The sequence below is a fragment of the Symphodus melops genome, assembly GCF_947650265.1.
Source record: "Symphodus melops genome assembly, chromosome: 14".
NCBI lineage: Eukaryota > Metazoa > Chordata > Actinopteri > Labriformes > Labridae > Symphodus > Symphodus melops.
The window spans coordinates 10,970,986-10,991,510 of NC_136704.1; the positions used below are offsets into that span (position 1 = coordinate 10,970,986).

The window sequence follows — 20,525 nt, forward strand, 5'->3', positions numbered from 1 at the left end:
TGCCACGGGTGACGTTAATGAGGCGGTTTGTTTACTTTGCACGTGTGATTAAAACAGAAGTAGAATATTCATTTTGTTAAAAACATTATTAAAATTAGTTTAAAATACAAAAACATTTTGTTTAGAACAGGATTAAAATTAGTTTAAAATGCAAATATTTGTTAAAATGTAAAATGTTAAAATTAGTTTAAAATGCAAACATTTGTTGTGTTGTTAAAATGTTAAAATGAGTTTAAAATTCAAAACATTTGTTAAAATGCAGGATTAAAATATGTTTAATACACAGAGAAGTATGTTTAAAGAGTAGAACATTAAAATGTTTAAAAATGTTAAAATTATTCCTGCATGTGTCTCAGTTCAAATGTTTAAATTATGTTTTGATGTCATGTTAACATTTTGTGTTTTCTTTTTGTTTCCAAGGTTTTTCACCTAAACGGTTACCTAAACGGTTACCTAAAGGGTTAAACTAAATGGTTAACCTAAACCTAACCTAAACGGAAACCTTTCTAAACTTAAAGTGAAGCAGCCGAAGGCTAAAACTCATGAACTGAACTGAACTGAACTTCAAAATAAAGGAATTGAAAGGAAACGTTTGAGTGGAGTCCAGTCCTTTGGGTAGAGGATCAGTCCCTTTTCAAGTTGGGAAGCACAGGAGAGAAACTTGACAGTTGGATTAAGAAAATCAATTGCATGTAAGAGCAAAAAAAAAAAGGAAGGGAAGAAAAACACAATCTTTGTGACTTAAAGAAAAGATGGGTGGTATGCAGACATTTAGAGTTGATATTGCAGCGATCATTTCTAGAACTGTTTGATACAAAAGCAGTCAAGAACAGGAACATTCAAAAAGAGATGAAAATCAGATTAGAATAACAAACAGAAAACAACAGCAAAAAGAACCAAATACAGGAGGAGAGAAACTTTTTCACTTTAAGTTTTTACCTCCAACTCTCAAATTAATCCATGTTGATGTCTGATGTCCGAGCTCATTCTTGGCCACACAGTAATAAACTCCTCCCTCTGTGGCATTAAAGCTGTAAAACTCTCCTTCAGATACCTTCATGGTTTCATCTCTGAAACAGGTGAAGCTGCTGACAGGAGGCTTGGCTCTGCTGGAGCAGCTCAGGTTCACATGAACACCTGCTGACACCGAACCTGATGGACTGATGGACGCTAAAGTGTTTTTAGGAGCATCTGAAGAAAATGTGAGACAAACATAATTAATTTTAAAAATAAAATAAAATAAACTCAAAATCCTGACATTCTAACAGGAGGAAATAATCTCTGGATGTCTCACATGAAACACTGAGAGTCCTTGTCTCCTCTGCTGTCTTCACATCTTTTCCTTCATTCACAGGATATGATGCAGAACAGGTGATGTTGTCTCCATCATGTTTGTCCGTCAGAGTGATCTGCTCCTGGATTTTAGTGGTGAAGGTTCCGTCTGTGTTTTCCTCCATGTTGTTGAGAGAGTCTTGTTTGAGATTCCAGGTGAGTTTAGGAGGGGAGTGTGGACAGGGAGTGAAAGCTGAGCAGGTTATAGTGACAGACTCCTTCTCCCTCAGATCTGCTGGGATCTCTAGTTTGGGGCTCAGAGGAGAATCTGTGGGTTCAAATCAAAGATAGTTCACTGATTGGACCACACTGTTAATCGCAAAAAATAACAACAACACATATCAGTCTTCAATCCTTGCCGTATAATAAGGGCCTGAAAAAACAAAGAATAAGTGCCGCTCAGACCAAAGCTGAAACCAAGTTGAAAGACACCATCATTAACTTACCTTTGACTGTAATGTGAAGAGGATCACAGATAGCTGTTGCCATGTATGGCCAGTTCATGATTCTGAAGTAGTATAAGCCTGTATATGTTGTGTTGAAGTTATAAATCAGAGTGGTGCAGCTTTTCATTTTCAAGTTTCCAGTTATGTTCATTGGAAATGTGTTCACTGTCCCGCTGCTGTTGAAAACCACATGTCTTGGTCTGGAGGTCTCTCCGTCTTCTTTGTACCATATTCCAAATATTAGTTTTTTCATGTTAAACTCTTCGTCTGTTTTGGCACCAAAGTTACACGGGATTTGCAGACAAGATCCACTCAGTGCTTCCATCATCTTTGGTGTAGTAATGAAGAGAGCTGCTTCTCCAGGACAACCCGCCAAAACACCTGTAATAAAAACAAAACCTAATAAAAACCATGATGTGGAGTATATTCTGCATAAGAAGAACATTTGTTAGACATCAACTATTTTCAGCAGGGCTTCCTGTTATATCTGAGAATGAGCCCTTACATTTTTCTCCGTCTTTAGCTGCTGCCTCCTTTACTCCTTTACTTTTCATACAGGACATGAAGAGATGAAAGAAGAAACTCTATCTGCGCTCTTCTCTCTGCTTTGTTTCTACAAGAAGTTCAAACTGTAAAGATGAAACATCTTTGAATGAAAGTGAGTGAACAAACAGCTCACCTGATAGAGAGGAGACCGTCAGTAACATGATGACTGTCAGCATGTTCACTGACAGGACTGCAGTAACACCCATCACCTGGAATTCAAAAGTAAGTTACTCTTCAAAGTTAAAGTGTTTGATTAACAAAAAAACAAACAAATAAAAGCTGCTTAAAACTAAAACGATGAAATATAAACATGTGTTATAGCTGAACTTACCGAACAAGACACCAGGATCTTAAACAGAGAAAATGGAGAAGAAAGATGATTTTTAAAACAAACCAGTCACCTCACTAAGACACGAAAACCTCAAAAACTTTCATCTTTTCTTCTTGTACCGATTGAATGAGGAAGTTGGTGTTTGACACATCTTCATTTTTTTATTACATTTATTTCCTTTCATGGTAGCATCAACGAAAGATGGACGGTTAAGAAGAGGAAGAGAGAGAACGACACCCACTAAAGGACCCAGGTCAGACCTGAACCTGGTCCACTGTGATATGGACTCTGTCTTAAATGGTACATGCTCGAACAAACCAGTAACCATTGCACTGAAGGATTTGTTTTTTAAGAGCTTTTTTAGATAAAACATGGATTTAATCATCCTGATCTGGTTACAGACTCTCCTCTCAAAGAGACTTCACACTGCATACTTTTCAACAGGACTCACAAAACTTCAAACAAACCGGAAGATTCTCTCAGTCACTTTCAATTCAATATTTATTGTTTCGTATTAATGCTATTTGTTATAACATTTGATGTGGACAGCATCACTAATCGTTACAGTCCTAAAGTGTACCTTTATCTACTTTATCAGTGAAGCAATACAGCGATCTGACACAATTTTCGTCATTCCATGAAAATTTATTTTTCGAATTTTTTTAAAACATGTTGAATTGTTTAAAAGGTTTCCAACCTGTTTTCTCTCTTGTCCAGTTTTATCTGGATATAAAAAAAAACAGGACAGGATTACTTGATTAAATCTTTAATGTGTCATAGAATGAATGTGAAGGACTTGAACCAAACTGTGGACTGTGTTATGATGTCTTAAGAGTTTAGTACACAATAATTTAGTCAACTCTTCATTGCAACAGACATTAGACTTCTCAGTAAATTTAAGAAAGTGTATATTATGAAATGAACAACTTCTCCTTCGTACTTACATTTCAAACTTCTTACACAGCATCATCAGTTTACTTCTCTTCCAACACTTCTCTTTAACCACCTCTTCATGAGGTGGTTAAAGAGAAGTGGTTTGTCACTGTGTGGTTCTTCATGAACCACACAGTGACAAACTGAAGCTTTTCACACAGATGTTTTATTACTTACTTAGAGCCTCTTCTGCATCAACATGTTATAAAGTAGACAGGAGGACTCGCTGCTTCAGGTTAAACATTTAATATGTCTTAAAATGAATTGACATTGTTTTCGGGACTTGCACCAAACTGCTGACTGTGTTGTGTTTGTGGTGAACCAGTCAGAACAAGTCTAGAAAGTTAAACATCTGGTTTACAATAAAACACGTTTTCTTATACATGAAATGTTTACAGCATTAATATGTTTAAATACATTCACGGGGAAAATGGGGAACATGTCCCAGACTGCTTCCTCTTCCTGCATACTAACAAGCTCTTCATGACATAAATTACACATTACAGATGATTAACTAATTATTGCTGCAAAGTAATAATATTTAATGCAGAGGAGTCAGAGAAAAGAGAAACAGAGATATTGCATTTCAGAGGATCATGAAGTCATCCTCTTCTCCTTCATGATGCTTGAATCATAATCACACTGTTGACATAATCTGCTTCTTCTGTGTCCTGTTTGAGTGAAACAACACAGAGAGAGTGGAGTCAGCGCTGTGTAGTGAGTTTGATGAAGCTCCAAGAGACAAACACTTTGAGTTTATCTCTGTAACTCAAAGTCAGTGTGAAGTAACATCAAGTTTTCATCAAACTCTTTTTCCTGTTACTGTATCTGCTCTCCTGTCGCTGCTGTTGGACCTGAATATATCTAAACATCAGTTTCGCAGGATGAATTTCTTTATGTGACTGTGTTGATCAAAACCTTCAAAGGAAGCTACTCAGAAAATGTTCCTCTTTTACCACACGTGCTTCAATCTCATTTTGTGGAAAGAATGATGAAGCTGTCCTCATCTAGTGTCTTACCTTCTTCACCTGTTTGTTGAAGCATCTTGACTTTAACCAGCTGAAAGTAAATGACAGCAGATAAAATAAGATCAAAGGGAAACACTAACATTGTAAAAAAAAATACAAACACACACACAGACACACACACACACACGCACACACACACACACAAAATGAGATGGGTAAAATAAGATGCTAATGAGCTAACCTTGCCTGATCTTAGAGACATTCACCTTCGTAGTATCTCCAAGATCAGACAGACTTTGTCTCAAAATGTTGCAGAAAAACTACTTCATGCATTTGTTACATCCAGGTCGGACTACTATAATTCTCTCTCAGCAGGGGGCTCTTGTAGATCTCTACAGATGAGTGAGCTAGTCCAAAACGCTGCAGCTCGTGTACTGACTAGAACTAGGAAAAGAGACCACATTACTCCTGTATTGGTTTCTCTTCACTGGCTCCCGATGAAATCTAGAAGAGATTTTAAAATCCTTCTTCTCTCTTACAAAACTCTAAATGGTCAGGCACCAAGTCATGTTAAAGACTTAATTGTGCCGTACTACCCGTCGAGAACATTGCGCTCCCAGAATGCAGGCCTGCTCGTGGTACCTACAGTTTCTAAATGTGCTATAGGAGGAAAAGCTTTTAGTTATCAGGACACACGTTGACCAGTCGATGTCCGAGAGGCAGACACAGCATTTTGTCCTCATGAAACTTTGTTTTAAAAATATAGGCAGGTTTGTCTCACCACTCAAAGATGATAACTGTGCTGTAGAGCAGCACAATTCCCAGGATCTTCAGTGTAATGTAGAACTCAACCCCAAACCTCGGATACTCTGGAAAAAGACATCATGATCACCTTCTACTACATGGAAAAACCTCTTCATGGCTGTAAGATATCCTGCACTTTGATTTCATCTTTTAGACTCTAATGTCAACGTACGTGTTTCATTTATTTATGTTGCATTATTACACATTCATTCAGTAAGAATGTGTTTTCGTGAAAACAAACCAATAACCCAACAGATAGAAAAAGACAGATTGTTGAATGTGTGGATTCATTTACCTCCAAGTCTCAAATGAAGCCTTGATGATGTTTGATGTCCGAGCTCATTCTTGGCCACACAGTAATAATCTCCTCCCTCTGTGGCATTAAAGCTGTAAAACTCTCCTTCAGATACCTTCATGGATTCATCTGTGTTGATCCTGAACCAGGTGAAGCTGCTGACAGGAGGCTTGGCTCTGCTGGAGCAGCTCAGGTTCACATGAACACCTGCTGACAGCGAACCTGATGGACTGATGGACGCTAAAGTGTTTTTAGGAGCATCTGAAGAAAATGTGAGACAAACATAATTAATTTTTAAAAACAACCCCTCAAAATCCTGACATTCTAACAGGATGAAATAACAATCTCTGGATGTCTCACATGAAACACTGAGAGTCTTTGTCTCCTCTGCTGTCTTCACATCTTTTCCTTCATTCACAGGATATGATGCAGAACAGGTGATGTTGTCTCCATCATGTTTGTCCGTCAGAGTGATCTGCTCCTGGATTTTAGTGGTGAAGGTTCCGTCTGTGTTTTCCTCCATGTTGTTGAGAGAGTCTTGTTTGAGATTCCAGGTGAGTTTAGGAGGGGAGTGTGGACAGGGAGTGAAAGCTGAGCAGGTTATAGTGACAGACTCCTTCTCCCTCAGATCTGCTGGGATCTCTAGTTTGGGGCTCGGAGGAGAATCTGTGAGTTCAAATCAAACAAAGATTTCTTCATTCGAAAAAAAAAAAAATCATTAACAATTTGGAGATCTTAAAGCAACAGCTGACACAACAGTCATCAAAAACGTTTCTGAGTGCCAAGATTGAAACCTTTAAAACTCAAGTAAAACTCTCATACCTTTGACTGTAATGTGAAGAGGATCACAAATCGCTGTTGAACTGAATGGCCAGTTTATGATTCTGAAGTAGTATACGCCTGTATATGTTGTCTGTAAGTTATAAATCAGAGTGGTGCAGCTTTTCATTTTCAAGTTTCCAGTTATGTTCATTGGAAATGTGTTCACTGTCCCGCTGCTGTTGAAAACCACATGTCTTGGTCTGGAGGTCTCTCCGTCTTCTTTGTACCATATTCCAAATATTTGTTTTTTCATGTTAAACTCTTCGTCTGTTTTGGCACTAAAGTTACACGGGATTTGCAGACAAGATCCACTCAGTGCTTCCATCTTCTTTGGTGTCGTAATGAAGAGAGCTGTATATTCATGACAACCCGCCAAAACACCTGTAACAAAAAACCTAATAAAAACCATGATGTGGAGTATATTCTGCATAAGAAGAACATTTGTTAGACATCAACTATTTTCAGCAGGGCTTCCTGTTATATCTGAGAATGAGCCCTTGCATTATTCTCCGTCTTTAGCTGCTCCCTCCTTTTACTCCTTTACTTTTCAGTCAGGACATGAAGAGATGAAAGAAGAAACTCTATCTGAACTCTTCTCTCTGCTTTGTTTCTACAAGAAGTTCAAACTGTAAAGATGAAACATCTTTGAATGAAAGTGAGTGAACAAACAGCTCACCTGATAGAGAGGAGACCGTCAGTAACATGATGACTGTCAGCATGTTCACTGACAGGACTGCAGTAACACCCATCACCTGGAATTCAAAAGTAAGTTACTCTTCAAAGTTAAAGTGTTTGATTAACAAAAAAACAAACAAATAAAAGCTGCTTAAAACTAAAACGATGAAATATAAACAGGTGTTATAGCTGAACTTACCGAACAAGCCACCAGGATCTTAAACAGAGAAAATGGAGAAGAAAGATGAATTTTAAATTTCAGCAGAACTGCAACAAACCAGTCACCTCACTGCTGAGACACAAAAACCCCAAAAAGATTTAATCTTTTCTTCTTGTACCGTGTGAATGAGGAAGTTTGTGTTCGACACATCTTCTGTTTTATTATTACTTTATTTCCTTTTATGGTAGCATCAACTAAAGATGGACAGTTAAGACGAGGAAGAGAGAGAAAGACACCCACTAAAGGACCCAGGTCAGACCTGAACCTGGTCCACTGTGATACTGCTTTAAATAGTACATGCTCGAACAAACCAGTAACCATGGTAATGAAGTGTTTGTTTTTTAAGAGCTTTTTTAGATGAAACATGGATTTAATCATCCTGATCTGGTTACAGACTCTCCTCTCAAAGAGACTTCACACTGCAAACTTTTCAACAGGACTCACTAAACTTCAAACAAACTGAAACATGCTCTCATTCTGACACGAGGCCAGGTAGTGTATCGAGGCAAACGCAGACCCAAGATGAGATTTCAATAATCAGTCCTTTATTTCGAGCAGGTTCGGTACACGGGTAGTCAGAGTGGAAAACAAATCCAGAGGAGCAGGCGAAGGTCGTTAACAAAGAGCAGGCAGGAGTCAAACACGAGATCAGGAACAACAAACACTAAGACTCGGTTACACAAGGAAACACAACGAACTGGCATCATGCGGGAGGAAACACAGGGCTGATGTAGCACAGACAATCAGGGAGCAACGAGACACAGGTGCGGGTAATCAGGGGCGGGGCTTGACACACAAGGTGGAGATAAGAAGAGGATCTGAAACACAGACATGGATGAGTAACATAAAATGAAAACACAAAACAGGCTGACTCCTCTCACTGACACTTTCAATGTTTATTGTTTTGGTATTAATGCTAGACTGTAACATTTGATGTAGACAACATCTCTCAATGTTACAATCCTAAAGTGTACCTTGATCTACTTTATCAGTGAAGCAATACAGCGATCTGACACCATTTTCTTCATGTCATGAAAATCAACGAGTTTAAAACATGTTGAATGGTTTAAAGGGGTGTTATGAAGCATTTCTTATCAAACTTCTTACACAGCATCTTCAGTTCACTTTAACCCACTTCTATTTAACTACCTCTACTTCATGAAACACACAGTGACAAACTGAAGCTTTTCACTCAGACGTTTTATTACTTACTTAGAGCCTCTTCTGCATCAACGTGTTATAAAGTAGACACCAGACTTCAGCTGAAACGAAATGAAAGGTTTTGAAAATATCTGTTCTGGGCCTGTCAGTTGTTGTTCTTTGGCCACTCCTGTTGGTCATCTATCACCATACAATGTTTTGGCATTGATTTTCTAGTTCCTGCGTAACAGGAAGTTAACATAAAAAATGGCACGTGTGCTACAGTGGAGCTGATGTCTGCCCATCCTTTGCCATCCTTCTTTCATAGCCCTGCATGAAGAAGGCCTTACCTTTTCACACTGCTCATCAGTAAAGAATCTCAACATCACGTCGTGGTCCTGAGAGTTTCTGTGTGTTTATCTTGCTGCTGAATGAGGAAATTCAGTGAGGTGAGTATATGAGCTGTCTAAGTATTTCATGATTGTGTAACATATTTTACTACATGCAAAAATATTTTATGAAATAAAAAAACATTTAAAAAATTGTTTGAATATTTTTGGAATTGCACAAATATTTTACTTGCTGCCAACTTTTTTATACCCGCTGAGAAATACATTTTACTTGCTATAAAATATATTTTTTAACAAATCCCACCTTTCCATAGTACTTGTTTGTGATTGGACTGAAGTCACATCAGTACAAACATGACCTTTCTTCTGCTGTACTGTCTCTGGTGTGTCTCATCTCCTGTGCTAGTTCTTTAGACTTTGGGTGTAGACAGCTGACAGGAACGATTTTATGTTGGAAAAAGGAAAACTTTAAAGTAGATTATCCGAATAATTGGATACTGACGGGATCAGAAACTGTGTTCTATACCTTTGTTTTCTACACATGTGAAATATATTTTGCAGTTCCTGAAATATTTTTGTTTTCAGAATTGCCTTTGTGTTTCTTTTTTTTTTTTTGCATGTGGTCAAATGTTTTTCGCATTCATAAAATATTTGCAGTTTTACATTCAGGGCCACCGTAGCCTGGGCCGTTTTCACAATCACATTCTGAGAATTCTCTCAGACACTTCCTTGCTTAGCATAAAACAACAGGATCAGGATCAACAGGATTTTTGGCCTAGGAGTTATTTAGGAAAATTCAAGGAAGTCGACAGAAACTTTTATCTTCATGAGAAGCGTTGTTAACCTTGCTGGTATGACTTTTTTTTTTTCAGAAGCTGTCATTAGTTAAAAAAAGAAGAAAAAAAACAACCACAGAATCAAGTCAGGCTTTGTTATTATGAACACTCTGACACTAATACACTTTGTGAATAACTTTCATCTTTACAGGGATCTAGTCCTAACTTTTAGGGGACATTTCTTAAAATGTCCGAATTCGATGTCTGTTTTTAGCATTTTTCTTTTTTTGTTTGTTTTTTACCGCTAGCCCATCTGTGCGCCACTAACCAATAACTTTTTTACTATACTATGCTTTTACATGTGTCATAGGAAAGTAAACAACTTTGATTACATGCAAAACACACACAGGGCTCTCCTGGGAGAAGAAGAGAACAACCTCCAATATGTTCCAAAATCAAGGGCTATACCTGTAATAATCCCTAAACCTTTAACTAACCTGTGAGGTGGCACCCAGGGCTAAATGTGCCACAACAATGCTTATTCAAAATTGCACATGTTAAGAAGAAGGAAGCACAAACAGTGTGAGGCACGAAGTTCTCTTCTCATTCATTATATTGTTATCACAGCAGCTACACTGAAACTGTGAGATCTGTTTTATGCACATCATTTAGTTTCAGTGAGAGGTCAACAGGCCTTCTCAACACACACTCCCCCATCAGTGTGGATGAAGCAGCCAAGAAGAGCATTATCGGCTGGCTGCCAGTAGATGGCGCCATCAACACTAAAGGTCTGAGTGGCAACGTGGATATGGGTGCTCTGTTTGATGTGCCTGTGCCTTTCTGGCAGAAGGAGACAAAAGAGCTGAGAGCTTACTTCAGTCAGCAGGTTGGAGCTGATCTGCCAGCTCAGGTGGAGGCTGAGCTGAAGGCTCTGGAGGACAGAGTGCACAATTAAAAACCTGCTAACATGAAGTCCATCCAGAAACAGTTCACTGATGACTCATGATTTAGACCATCAGGCTGCAATCAGAGTCACTGGCTGAGTTCACATGCACAGAGAAGTTTAAAAAAGAATAATAATCCAGTTCAGGAAAAGCCAGAGAGATATTGTGTCTCTGTGAACACCATCAGTGATTTTAGTGAAAATAATCTACGATGCAGATCCTACACATTGACACTACTTGACATTAGTGCTGCAACACAGAGGGACAGGTTTGCTTTGCAACATAAAGGTTAGATTTGTTTGTAGTTGTTCAACTTTGTCATTAAGAGAAGCACATCTACCTCTATTCTCTCACATAACCTGACATTGTCCAAAAGCCCAGTCAGCATGGCTCTGTAGTGCCTTTGTGACCTTTAGCAATACAGTCTCTACACCTCTAATGTTTACAGGCTAATACCCAAAGATTTAGCAAAGTTCTGACAGAGGAGTTTTTAACATTTTATTTACCCAAAAGATTTTAAATGAATTGAAGCATCAGTTCTTTTATTATACTTTATTAAAAGTTTAACAGAATACTTTTGATATTTACATAAACAGAAAATCCTGTGAGCAGTCAATAGATTAAATCACGTGCCCAGGAATACTATGCATAATCTATTTTGCCACTTTTGTAATGTTTGTGATTACATTCTTTGATTTCAGGTGATGTTTACACAGAAATATAAAATGTTGGACCAATAAGTGCGATTGAGATTATTAGGTATTTTGAGGAGTCAATGTATTTATTACAGTGCAAACATTGAATAAATATCTTTAAAAGCAGACACTTTGTCTCATGCTGATTTTATTTTATATAACATGCCTCGTTAAAAAACTTAAAATATTTAAATTAAAAGGTAACACAATGAAGTAAATGTGGATTGAAACTGATTGTGGTTAGTTTACTATAAACCATTAAGTGGCTTATAGACTTCTGGATCTTTACACATATATAAGAGGCTGAATATTACATACACAGCAACAAGATTAGATAAAACATGAGCTGTGATAAGCAGAAAAGAAAACCAAGTTATATCATGAAACTTCATGAAATGCTTTAAATCCACTCATTTCTTCTTGACTTGAGCGTAGATGTCATCTGAGCTGTCAGCAGGCTGTGCTCGGTTGCTTGCTGGCTTGGACACTTTGACCTGTGCATACAGTGTCTCCTGCTGCTGTCCACTGTCCTGCACTGAGACAGAGAGCCGCTCAGGTCTCCGCACTGAAAAGTCGATCTCCCCGTAATGGATGGTTTCCTCTGTTTCAGTCGGTGGTTGACGAAGAGCCACCACATGGCCATCTCTTTGACTCTGAAATCAAAGAAGGAAACGTCACATGTTTCCCTGAGTGATAAAACTTCTGAAGAGAGTCCACCAGGGATTGATTTTTATTTCATCTCAATAACTAGCAATAATTTATATTCTTGCAATCTAACATAATAGTCACATATTGTAACACCTGACAGTCACTAAAGATAAATAATTTGTAAGAGCAGCTTCTGCATATGAGGGAAAGGGTTTAAAGAGTTATGAGTATGCAAAAAATAAAAATACATTATTGGCAACTGGAAACTCAAAAATCAAGTTAAAATCCAGATTAAAGATTTTGCAATAGAAAGTATAAATGAAAACACCTGATCTGTCAAAATACACTTTTTTGGACGCTGCATATTATTCAATCTAAAATTTCAAATAACATTACCACTAGTGCTGTCAGGCGATTAAAAAAATTAATCTAATTAATTACAGGATATGTAATCAATTAATCTTATTTTAATCTCATATCTGCTTAAGGTCCCCAAATAAAGAATTCAAATTTCATGACATTACAAAATTGTAGTGTTAATCTAATATTAAAATTGTTAAAATCTTATGAATTCAACGTTTTATCACGATTCACTATCTCACATGATTTTTCAGGATATAAAAAACTTTCTTTTTTTTTTTTTATTAATTAACGATGCCTTGTCTCATTTCTTTCCTTCAGTCTTTCATCGGGGAAATGTAGAACCTGGGTCTTTGCAGACACAGTGATCTGGTTTGGGTTTTTGGTCCTCGCTGCCATCGGTCGTCTTGCGTGCAGTCTCGACCCTCCTGACTTTATAAATGAACCGAGCTCCGTCCTCCAGCGGAGTTTGCGCTGCTCGTGAATGGACGCAACATTTTCACCTCAGTCCTGCTTTGGTTCGCAAGGCATGTTTGAAGTGATGTGCCACTGACAAGTATGGGTCCTTCAATGGGCCAAGTTTGAAGTGCGCATTTCTTACGGCCTATAGTTTCTGGGTAAAATTGACATTGACTTTTTTATTCAAGTGTGCTATAATTAATCTTGCGTCATTTTTATAACGCGTTAATTTGCGGTGTAATTAATTAATCTAACGCATTAAAGTGACAGCTCTAATTACCACATTAAATTAAGTTACAATATTCTACATCAGAGCTCATTATATGACCGATTGTGGAGGTATGGGGTAACACATATAAGACAATACTCATTTATGTTTAGATGACTGAAGAGAGCCAAAAGGATTGTTAGTCGATGAAGCTGTGAATGAACCGATGCACTATTTATACATTTCTATGACCTGAAGTTTATTACTTGGTCGTATCTAAACGTGGACAGATTAGTAATCTACAAACGACATGCTGTCTTGTTTTTCTGCTTCCTAATTGAGTGTTATGAAATGTTATAAAACTTTGTTTTAATTTACATGAAATGTTTGAAACTTCTTGGCATTGAATGGTGTTAGAAGTTAAAGGGTTAACAAGGAATAGGAATAAGCTGAAGACGACACCTTTTCGATCCTTTGATGTATATTATTTGAAACTCGAGTATAACGTCTATGTGTAAGTTTATGGAGATAAATAATCAATGATCGAATAAAATGGTACTACAACTAACATTTCCACAACCAGCTAACCTCTAACAGAGTGTACATTTTGCTTTCACACAGCAGGACACAGTCAGTGTCAACACACATATTAACACTAAACACTTTAATTTTTAGTGTTAATATGTTTAAAGTCTGAGTTAAGTGTGTTCCCACCTGGTTCTGTTGCGGAGTTTGACGTTTCGACTTTAACCACCTGAAAGACAATAGAGATGTCACCATGATTATTCTGGTGTTGGTGAATTATACTGTTGCTGCTTTTAGAGACTTCATGAACTAGTCCAGATTAGGAGCTACGTCTACATTAAAACTAGAAGATCAAAGTTTGGAAACAACTTGTTAAAAAATAAAAACCTCTTTTGGGAGACGTATTCATCTGTATAAGAATGTAAAGGCACTGATCTTCTGTTGGAAAACACAGACAGCAGATGACTCATTTATCTCCTGACCAAACTAGATTTGGGATACTTACCAAATACAGACAGCGAGGCAGACGACTACGACAAGGATCCCCAAAGCTGAACCCCAAAGATGAGCGTAATCAGAGTTCTCTGTTCAGTGAAAAACAAGTGGAGTCATTATCTTTGTTTTCTTTCAGGTAGTATTATTAGTAATAAGGACAGAAGACGTATTCAGACCACAGGAACTTTGTCATACTTTGAGGAACTGTTTTATTGATTCTGCACCACAGGAACTATGAACCTTTTTTATCTCCTGTTTTAAAGTAGATATTCTCCCCGCACAAGAGGGACAAGAGCCAATCCAGTACCACAGTGAACGTTAGCTAGTTAACAATAGTAAAACTATTAATAATGAATACAACATAGCTCATTTTCCGTCTTCAGGAGCAGATGTATATTTCTTGAGACTGTTGGATTAAGAAAATAAGTTGCATATAAGAGCAAAAAAAGGGAGGGGAAGAAAAACACAATCTTTGTGATTAAAGAAAAGATGGGTGGTATGCAGACATTTAGAGTTGATATTGCAGCGATCATTTCTAGAACTGTTTGATACAAAAGCAGTCAAGAACAGGAACATTCAAAAAGAGATGAAAATCAGATTAGAATAACAAACGGAAAAAAACAGCAAAAAGAACCAAATACAGGAGGAGAGAAACTTTTTCACTTCTAGTTTTTACCTCCAACTCTCAAATAAATCCTTGATGATGTTTACCTTCAATATAAAGATGAATCTCTGGTGATGTTTCATTGCCGAGCTCATTCTTGGCCACACAGTAATAAACTCCTCCCTCTGTGGCATTAAAGCTGTAAAACTCTCCTTCAGATACCTTCATGGTTTCATCTCTGAACCAGGTGAAGCTGCTGACAGGAGGCTTGGCTCTGCTGGAGCAGCTCAGGTTCACATGAACACCTGCTGACACCGAACCTGATGGACTGATGGACGCTAAAGTGTTTTTAGGAGCATCTGAGGAAAATGTGAGATAAACATGATAAATTAAAAAAACAAACCTCAAAATCCTGACATTCTAACAGGATGAAATAATCTCTGGATGTCTCACATGAAACACTGAGAGTCTTTGTCTCCTCTGCTCTCTTCACATCTTTTCCTTCATTCACAGGATATGATGCAGAACAGGTGATGTTGTCTCCATCATGTTTGTCCGTCAGAGTGATCTGCTCCTGGATTTTAGTGGTGAAGGTTCCGTCTGTGTTTTCCTCCATGTTGTTGAGAGAGTCTTGTTTGAGATTCCAGGTGAGTTTAGGAGGGGAGTGTGGACAGGGAGTGAAAGCTGAGCAGGTTATAGTGACAGACTCCTTCTCCCTCAGATCTGCTCGGATCTCTAGTTTGGGGCTCAGAGGAGAATCTGTGGATTCAAATCAAAGATAGTTCACTGATTGGACCACACTGTTAATCGCAAAATAAAAAAACAACAACACATATCATCAGTCTTCAATTATTGCCGTATAATAAGGGCCTGAAAAAACAAAGAATAAGTGCCGCTGAGACCAATTTGAAAGACAACATCATTAACTTACCTTTGACTGTAATGTGAAGAGGATCACAGATAGCTGTTGCCATGTATGGCCAGTTCATGATTCTGAAGTAGTATAAGCCTGTATATGTTGTGTTGAAGTTATAAATCAGAGTGGTGCAGCTTTTCATTTTCAAGTTTCCAGTTATGTTCATTGGAAATGTGTTCACTGTCCCGCTGCTGTTGAAAACCACATTACTTGGTCTGGAGGTCTCTCTTTCTTCTTTGTACCATATTCCAAATATTTGTTTTTTCATGTTAAACTCTTTGTCTGTTTTTACTCTAAAGTTACATGGGATTTGCAGACAAGATCCACTCAGTGCGTCCATCATCTTTGGTGTAGTAATGAAGAGATCTGACCATTTAGTCCTACAGTCATCCAGAGCAGCTGTAAAGCAGACCATCAGTTATTATAATGTGAAGCAGAATCTTCATGTAGAGGATGTTAATGATAGTCTAAGAAGTAATGTGGTGTGCTCTCTGCTCTTTTTCTCTCTTGTTCACAACGTCAGTCTAAAACATTTCACTTTTCAGTCAGGACATGAAGAGATGAAAGAAGAAACTCTATCTGCACTCTTCTCTCTGCTTTGTTTCTACAAGAAGTTCAAACTGTAAAGATGAAACATCTTTGAATGAAAGTGAGTGAACAAACAGCTCACCTGATAGAGAGGAGACAGTCAGTAACATGATGACTGTCAGCATGTTCACTGACAGGACTGCAGTAACACCCATCACCTGGAATTCAAAAGTAAGTTACTCTTCAAAGTTAAAGTGTTTGATTAACAAAAAAACAAACAAATAAAAGCTGCTGAAAACTAAAACGATGAAATATAAACAGGTGTTATAGCTGACCTTACCGAACAAGCCACCAGGATCTTAAACAGAGAAAATGGAGAAGAAAGATAATTTTTAAATTTCAGCAGAACTGCAACAAACCAGTCACCTCACTGCTGAGACACAAAAACCCCAAAAAGACTTCATGTTTTCTTCTTGTACCGTGTGAATGAGGAAGTTGGTGTTCGACACATCTTCTGTTTTATTATTACTTTTTTTCCTTTCATGGTAGCATCAACTAAAGATGGACAGTTAAGACGAGAAAGAGAGAGAAAGACACCCACTAAAGGACCCAGGTCAGACCTGAACCTGGTCCACTTTGATTTGGACTCTACTTTAAATGGTAAATGCTTGAACTAACTAGTAATATGGGTCTTTGTTGGTAGTGTGACTAGAGTTTAAAGACAGATATAAAGTCTATTATAACCTATGGGTACAGACAGGCCCGGCTTGAATTATGTTGACACAAAACAGATATATAGGTTCAAATAGAGCAGGAGACAAGCATTCAGTTCACCCATCTATTTATCTAAATATGTTATATTTGTTGCTGGCGTACCTGAGGAAATAGAAATAAACATTAATTTTATTTCACAGTACAGCTACTGATTTAAATAAACAACTCCAACCATTATAACCAGACAGGAAAGTTCCAACGGGACATTGTATTGCAGACCCCACCAGACACCACCATGTGAGCCCACTGTGATCACTAATAATGCAACTTACAAAGCAAGAAAAAAGACAATCTACCCAACACTTGAGTGATCACCAGCCGCTGTAGCTAAAATCGTTGTTTACAATAAAGATCTGCATTTAAAGATCATCACAAGGTTTTTATTTAGACTGAAGTTCATTATTTTTGCTTTTCGTGAAGCTTAAATTGTAAAAATTGTAATTGTTGAAACTGGACTCAATAAAAAAAAGTTACAATCAATGAAAAAGTCATTGCATTGACAATAAAGAAGAATTCTGGACTGATGAAAAACTTTGGTTGTAGAGAGCTGTGTAGCTTCAATGATAGGTTACAGCGTTAGGACTCGATGTCATTAGAAGAAAACAAACTACTGTACCCCTGTTTATGATACTTCCTCTTTTTTTTCATTTTTTTAAAATTCTATTTATTCTACCACCTCTCTAATGTTGGCTTATCAGACACTCACAGATGTCATTTCCTCTGGTATATCACATCAAACATGTCGAACAGCCCGACTTGTCTAACTATTTTAGTGTTTTTTCAGATAGAAATGTGAGACGTCTGTCTCAGTTGCCTTGTTCTGATAATTACTGATACTTTTGTAATTAATGCAGCTTAATGCCTCACATTTCCATCTTATCCATCCAGCAGATGCATTCAATCTCTCATCGGTCCTCGTTTGGAGACGCTCAGGCCTTCACTATATTGACGATCTTTTTCAGATAATATGTGGATTCTTTTTGTCATGCCTGTCAGAAAATGCAGCGGACCATAATTTGTCGTTGTATTTTTGCAGTTGCATTTTATGAACTTAAAGTTGGGCTATTTATCTAACTTCTTTAAAAACTGTCATTGTTTTTTGTCTGATATCATTTATTTTAATAGAATATTAAATATTATATTTATATTTTATATTTACTATTAGAATCATAATCATGTTCAACAAAATTTCAGCAAGGGATTTGTTGGGTCCAGCCAGAATGACAAAGCTCAGGCTGTGTCGTTTGGAGAACTACAACAAAAGACTCTTTATCCCAGCATGCCTTGCAGGTACTCCCAGAATGCTTTGCCACACCTAACACATAGGTGTGAAGTCTGGGAGGTATAAAGCCTGCCATGCTTCATTGTTCTGCCTCTTTCAAACGTCGTCTGGCGACGTCCGGGGATACCCAACTCTGTTCCTGTTTCACAGCACGCTTCTCTTTGTTTAAAAGTTTTGGCACACCGAAAACAAATAAGTCCGATTTGATGATTCAACAGCGAGATGTTTCACAGGGATCAATATATTGGGTCCACTTCTTTTTTCTGTTAATGATTTGCCATTAATGCTTACAAATGTCTAGTTAAACTCTGATACTGTCATATATTCATCAAGTATTGATTTAACAGAAATACAAACCTCTTTTAAATATCTTGGTGTCTGGCTTGATTCTGAACTGTCGTTTAAATCACTTATTGATCATTTGTAACAAAAAGTCAATTTTGCTATGTTCAGTATCAATCTCGTGACTGATTTACTTTCAATGTTTGTAAAAGGCTCGCCACTCAACTAATACTGCCAATTTTTGAATACGCTGACATTATATACCTAATCTAAATCTAATCTTGCTCTGCTCAACTCGGCATACAATAGACTTTGCAGATTTACCCTTGGTTTCTTATTCTACTCATCATTGTATGTTGCACTAGGTTGGCCATCAGTCACTCAAAGAAGACAAGCGCACTGGATCCAGTTTCTATTCCATACACTTTAATTTTCCACCTTAAAACAATATTTTCTATCTGTTTCAGGGCCAATAAGAAGTCCAAACTTTGAAGGGTAAATATGAAGTCATTAAATGTTGTTTTCTAAACATCACAAGTGATGAATACGTTGTCTGTTAGTGACCAAACCATATCACAATGTGTTTGATTGTACATCTTCACACTCGAATAACATGATTGAAAAGTGACAAACACTTTTCAAACACAATTTAAGCACACGTGAAACACCATGACAATGTATTATCTGAAAAAGAAGTTACAGTTGAGCAAAGTGAGGAGATCCTTGAACTACGATCTCAACATCTCCAAAAGTGAACCACACTCAAAGAGGAAACTTCAGCTATTTCTTCAGATGTATCTTTAACCTCACATTTTAAAATATATGATTTGAAAATAAAATAGAAATGTGTTTTGAACGTTCATATTTTGACAGTATTTGTTGAGTACCGAACACTTTTCAAAATCAGATTAGATTGGAAAATCTTTTGAGTGCCATACAGGCAATACACATCATAAAAACAGCTCAAAGACAGAAGACATAACTCCCATATCATCCTGATGGCCATTAGATAAGGTTCCCAAAGACCAATAGTCCATAGTATAAATGTACAGGCCACAATGCACCCAGGGAGTCTCTGAGAGATCGCTCTCCAGAACAACTTTCAGGGCTTTCAAAGATCGCTGTACTGTTCCCAGCAGGTCCTCTGAAGCCTCTTGTAGGACCCAGGGTGGCTGATTAAACATGAAGACATGTTTCCTGTAATGGTAATATAATGTACTAGTAGTTAAGAGCTAGTCTCCTCCTCCTAATGTTGTGCTTAAGTTGTTCCAGCAGCTACAGTCTGCTGTGGAGCTGCTGTAGGTTTCTCTGTTCTGGTCAGTTTAAAATGTAGAGCCTTCTTTGTAACTGAAAGGAAATTTAAAATCTATTCAGTGTGGACTCCACCACTCTGGGTATCAACTCATAGTTTCTACTTCCTGTCATTTTGTTTTCTGTACACATCGCACACATTTGCTTTGAACATTTGTGGAAATGTTATAAAGTGAAAATGTTGACACAAATAAAAATAAAAAAACACAGTAAAGGTTTATTTAATGTTTGAACTCCAAAGAAGAAAATGCAAATGTTGACTCGACAGTCGATCACTATCGTCTGTTAACAAACGTTGACATGAATCAACCAATCAATGTACTTCTTTTATAGCACCAATTCACTACACGCTATCTCAAAGACAATTTACTCTTTATTGTATTATATTACAAAAGCACGTATGACAAAAGACATGTTTTATTTAAGGGAACAGCTGTATAGTATGCTGTAGCATAAAAAGACAATTTGTAGAGTCTGTTACGGTTTTCAGAATAGGACCTAAATGCACGGCACAGAAAACAGCAATAAGTAGTAACAATAATTTAATGGAACGAGGGGTAGTGACACTAGTGAACAAGATGAGCGAGAGTCCAAGCGCATAAGTGAGCGGTGCAACAATAATCCTGGTAACGATCCCAAAAACCCAATTCCAGGAGGATTTGGAGGTGAATCCAAACCAACGAACAGTGGACGAGCAGAGGACAGGTAAGTCTTGACAAGGAGCTAACGAGGGGAAAAACACGGAGAGGGTAAGTACGATGAGAGCACGGAGAACATCAAAATACAAAACCTGGAGCGCCTGATATGAGCTCTGATCCCAACGAGGTGAAAACAATAACCTGGCGCCGGTTGCCTG

The 20,525-nt window shown here is 37.6% G+C and overlaps 3 protein-coding genes and 1 long non-coding RNA gene across 4 annotated transcripts; all 4 read right to left on the reverse strand.

Moving 5' to 3' along the window:
- Positions 1 to 922: 922 nt before the first annotated feature.
- LOC306835170 (B-cell receptor CD22-like) lies at positions 923 to 1,821 on the reverse strand (the record flags this gene model as incomplete). Its single annotated transcript, XM_079361598.1, has 3 exons — positions 923 to 1,191; positions 1,295 to 1,600; positions 1,779 to 1,821. 3 exons carry the CDS (start codon positions 1,819 to 1,821, stop codon positions 923 to 925), a joined length of 618 nt encoding a protein of 205 aa, XP_079217724.1.
- A 1,997-nt stretch (positions 1,822 to 3,818) lies between these two features.
- LOC306835294 (vascular cell adhesion protein 1-like) lies at positions 3,819 to 15,820 on the reverse strand. The gene is made up of 6 exons (XM_079361750.1): positions 15,508 to 15,820; positions 15,030 to 15,335; positions 14,684 to 14,935; positions 5,338 to 5,425; positions 4,608 to 4,647; positions 3,819 to 4,259 (listed from the first exon to the last, which is right to left on the reverse strand). Exons 1-6 carry the CDS (start codon positions 15,758 to 15,760, stop codon positions 4,206 to 4,208), a joined length of 993 nt encoding a protein of 330 aa, XP_079217876.1. The 5' UTR covers positions 15,761 to 15,820; the 3' UTR covers positions 3,819 to 4,205.
- Positions 5,648 to 8,898, reverse strand: LOC306835135 (myelin-associated glycoprotein-like; the record flags this gene model as incomplete). Its single annotated transcript, XM_079361564.1, has 6 exons — positions 5,648 to 5,916; positions 6,016 to 6,321; positions 6,478 to 6,858; positions 7,154 to 7,229; positions 7,352 to 7,369; positions 8,863 to 8,898. 6 exons carry the CDS (start codon positions 8,896 to 8,898, stop codon positions 5,648 to 5,650), a joined length of 1,086 nt encoding a protein of 361 aa, XP_079217690.1.
- A 1-nt stretch (position 15,821) lies between the features above and the next one.
- On the reverse strand, positions 15,822 to 16,439 carry LOC306835298. The gene is made up of 3 exons (XR_013780620.1): positions 16,361 to 16,439; positions 16,163 to 16,238; positions 15,822 to 15,891 (listed from the first exon to the last, which is right to left on the reverse strand). It is a non-coding gene; the product is annotated as an uncharacterized lncRNA (long non-coding RNA).
- Positions 16,440 to 20,525: the final 4,086 nt, after the last annotated feature.

What these genes read in the sequence shown, in the direction of transcription:
- LOC306835294 (XM_079361750.1), bottom strand. Translation starts at nt 15,760, where the DNA reads ATGAAAAAACAAATATTTGGAATATGGTACAAAGAAGAAAGAGAGACC. An exon ending in GATTCATCTTTATATTGAAG is followed by an intron (nt 5,426 to 14,683) that starts GTAAACATCATC and finishes GTCTTTTTCCAG; the next exon opens with AGTATCCGAGGTTTGGGGTT. An exon ending in TCAACAAACAGGTGAAGAAG is followed by an intron (nt 4,260 to 4,607) that starts GTAAGACACTAG and finishes TCACTCAAACAG; the next exon opens with GACACAGAAGAAGCAGATTA.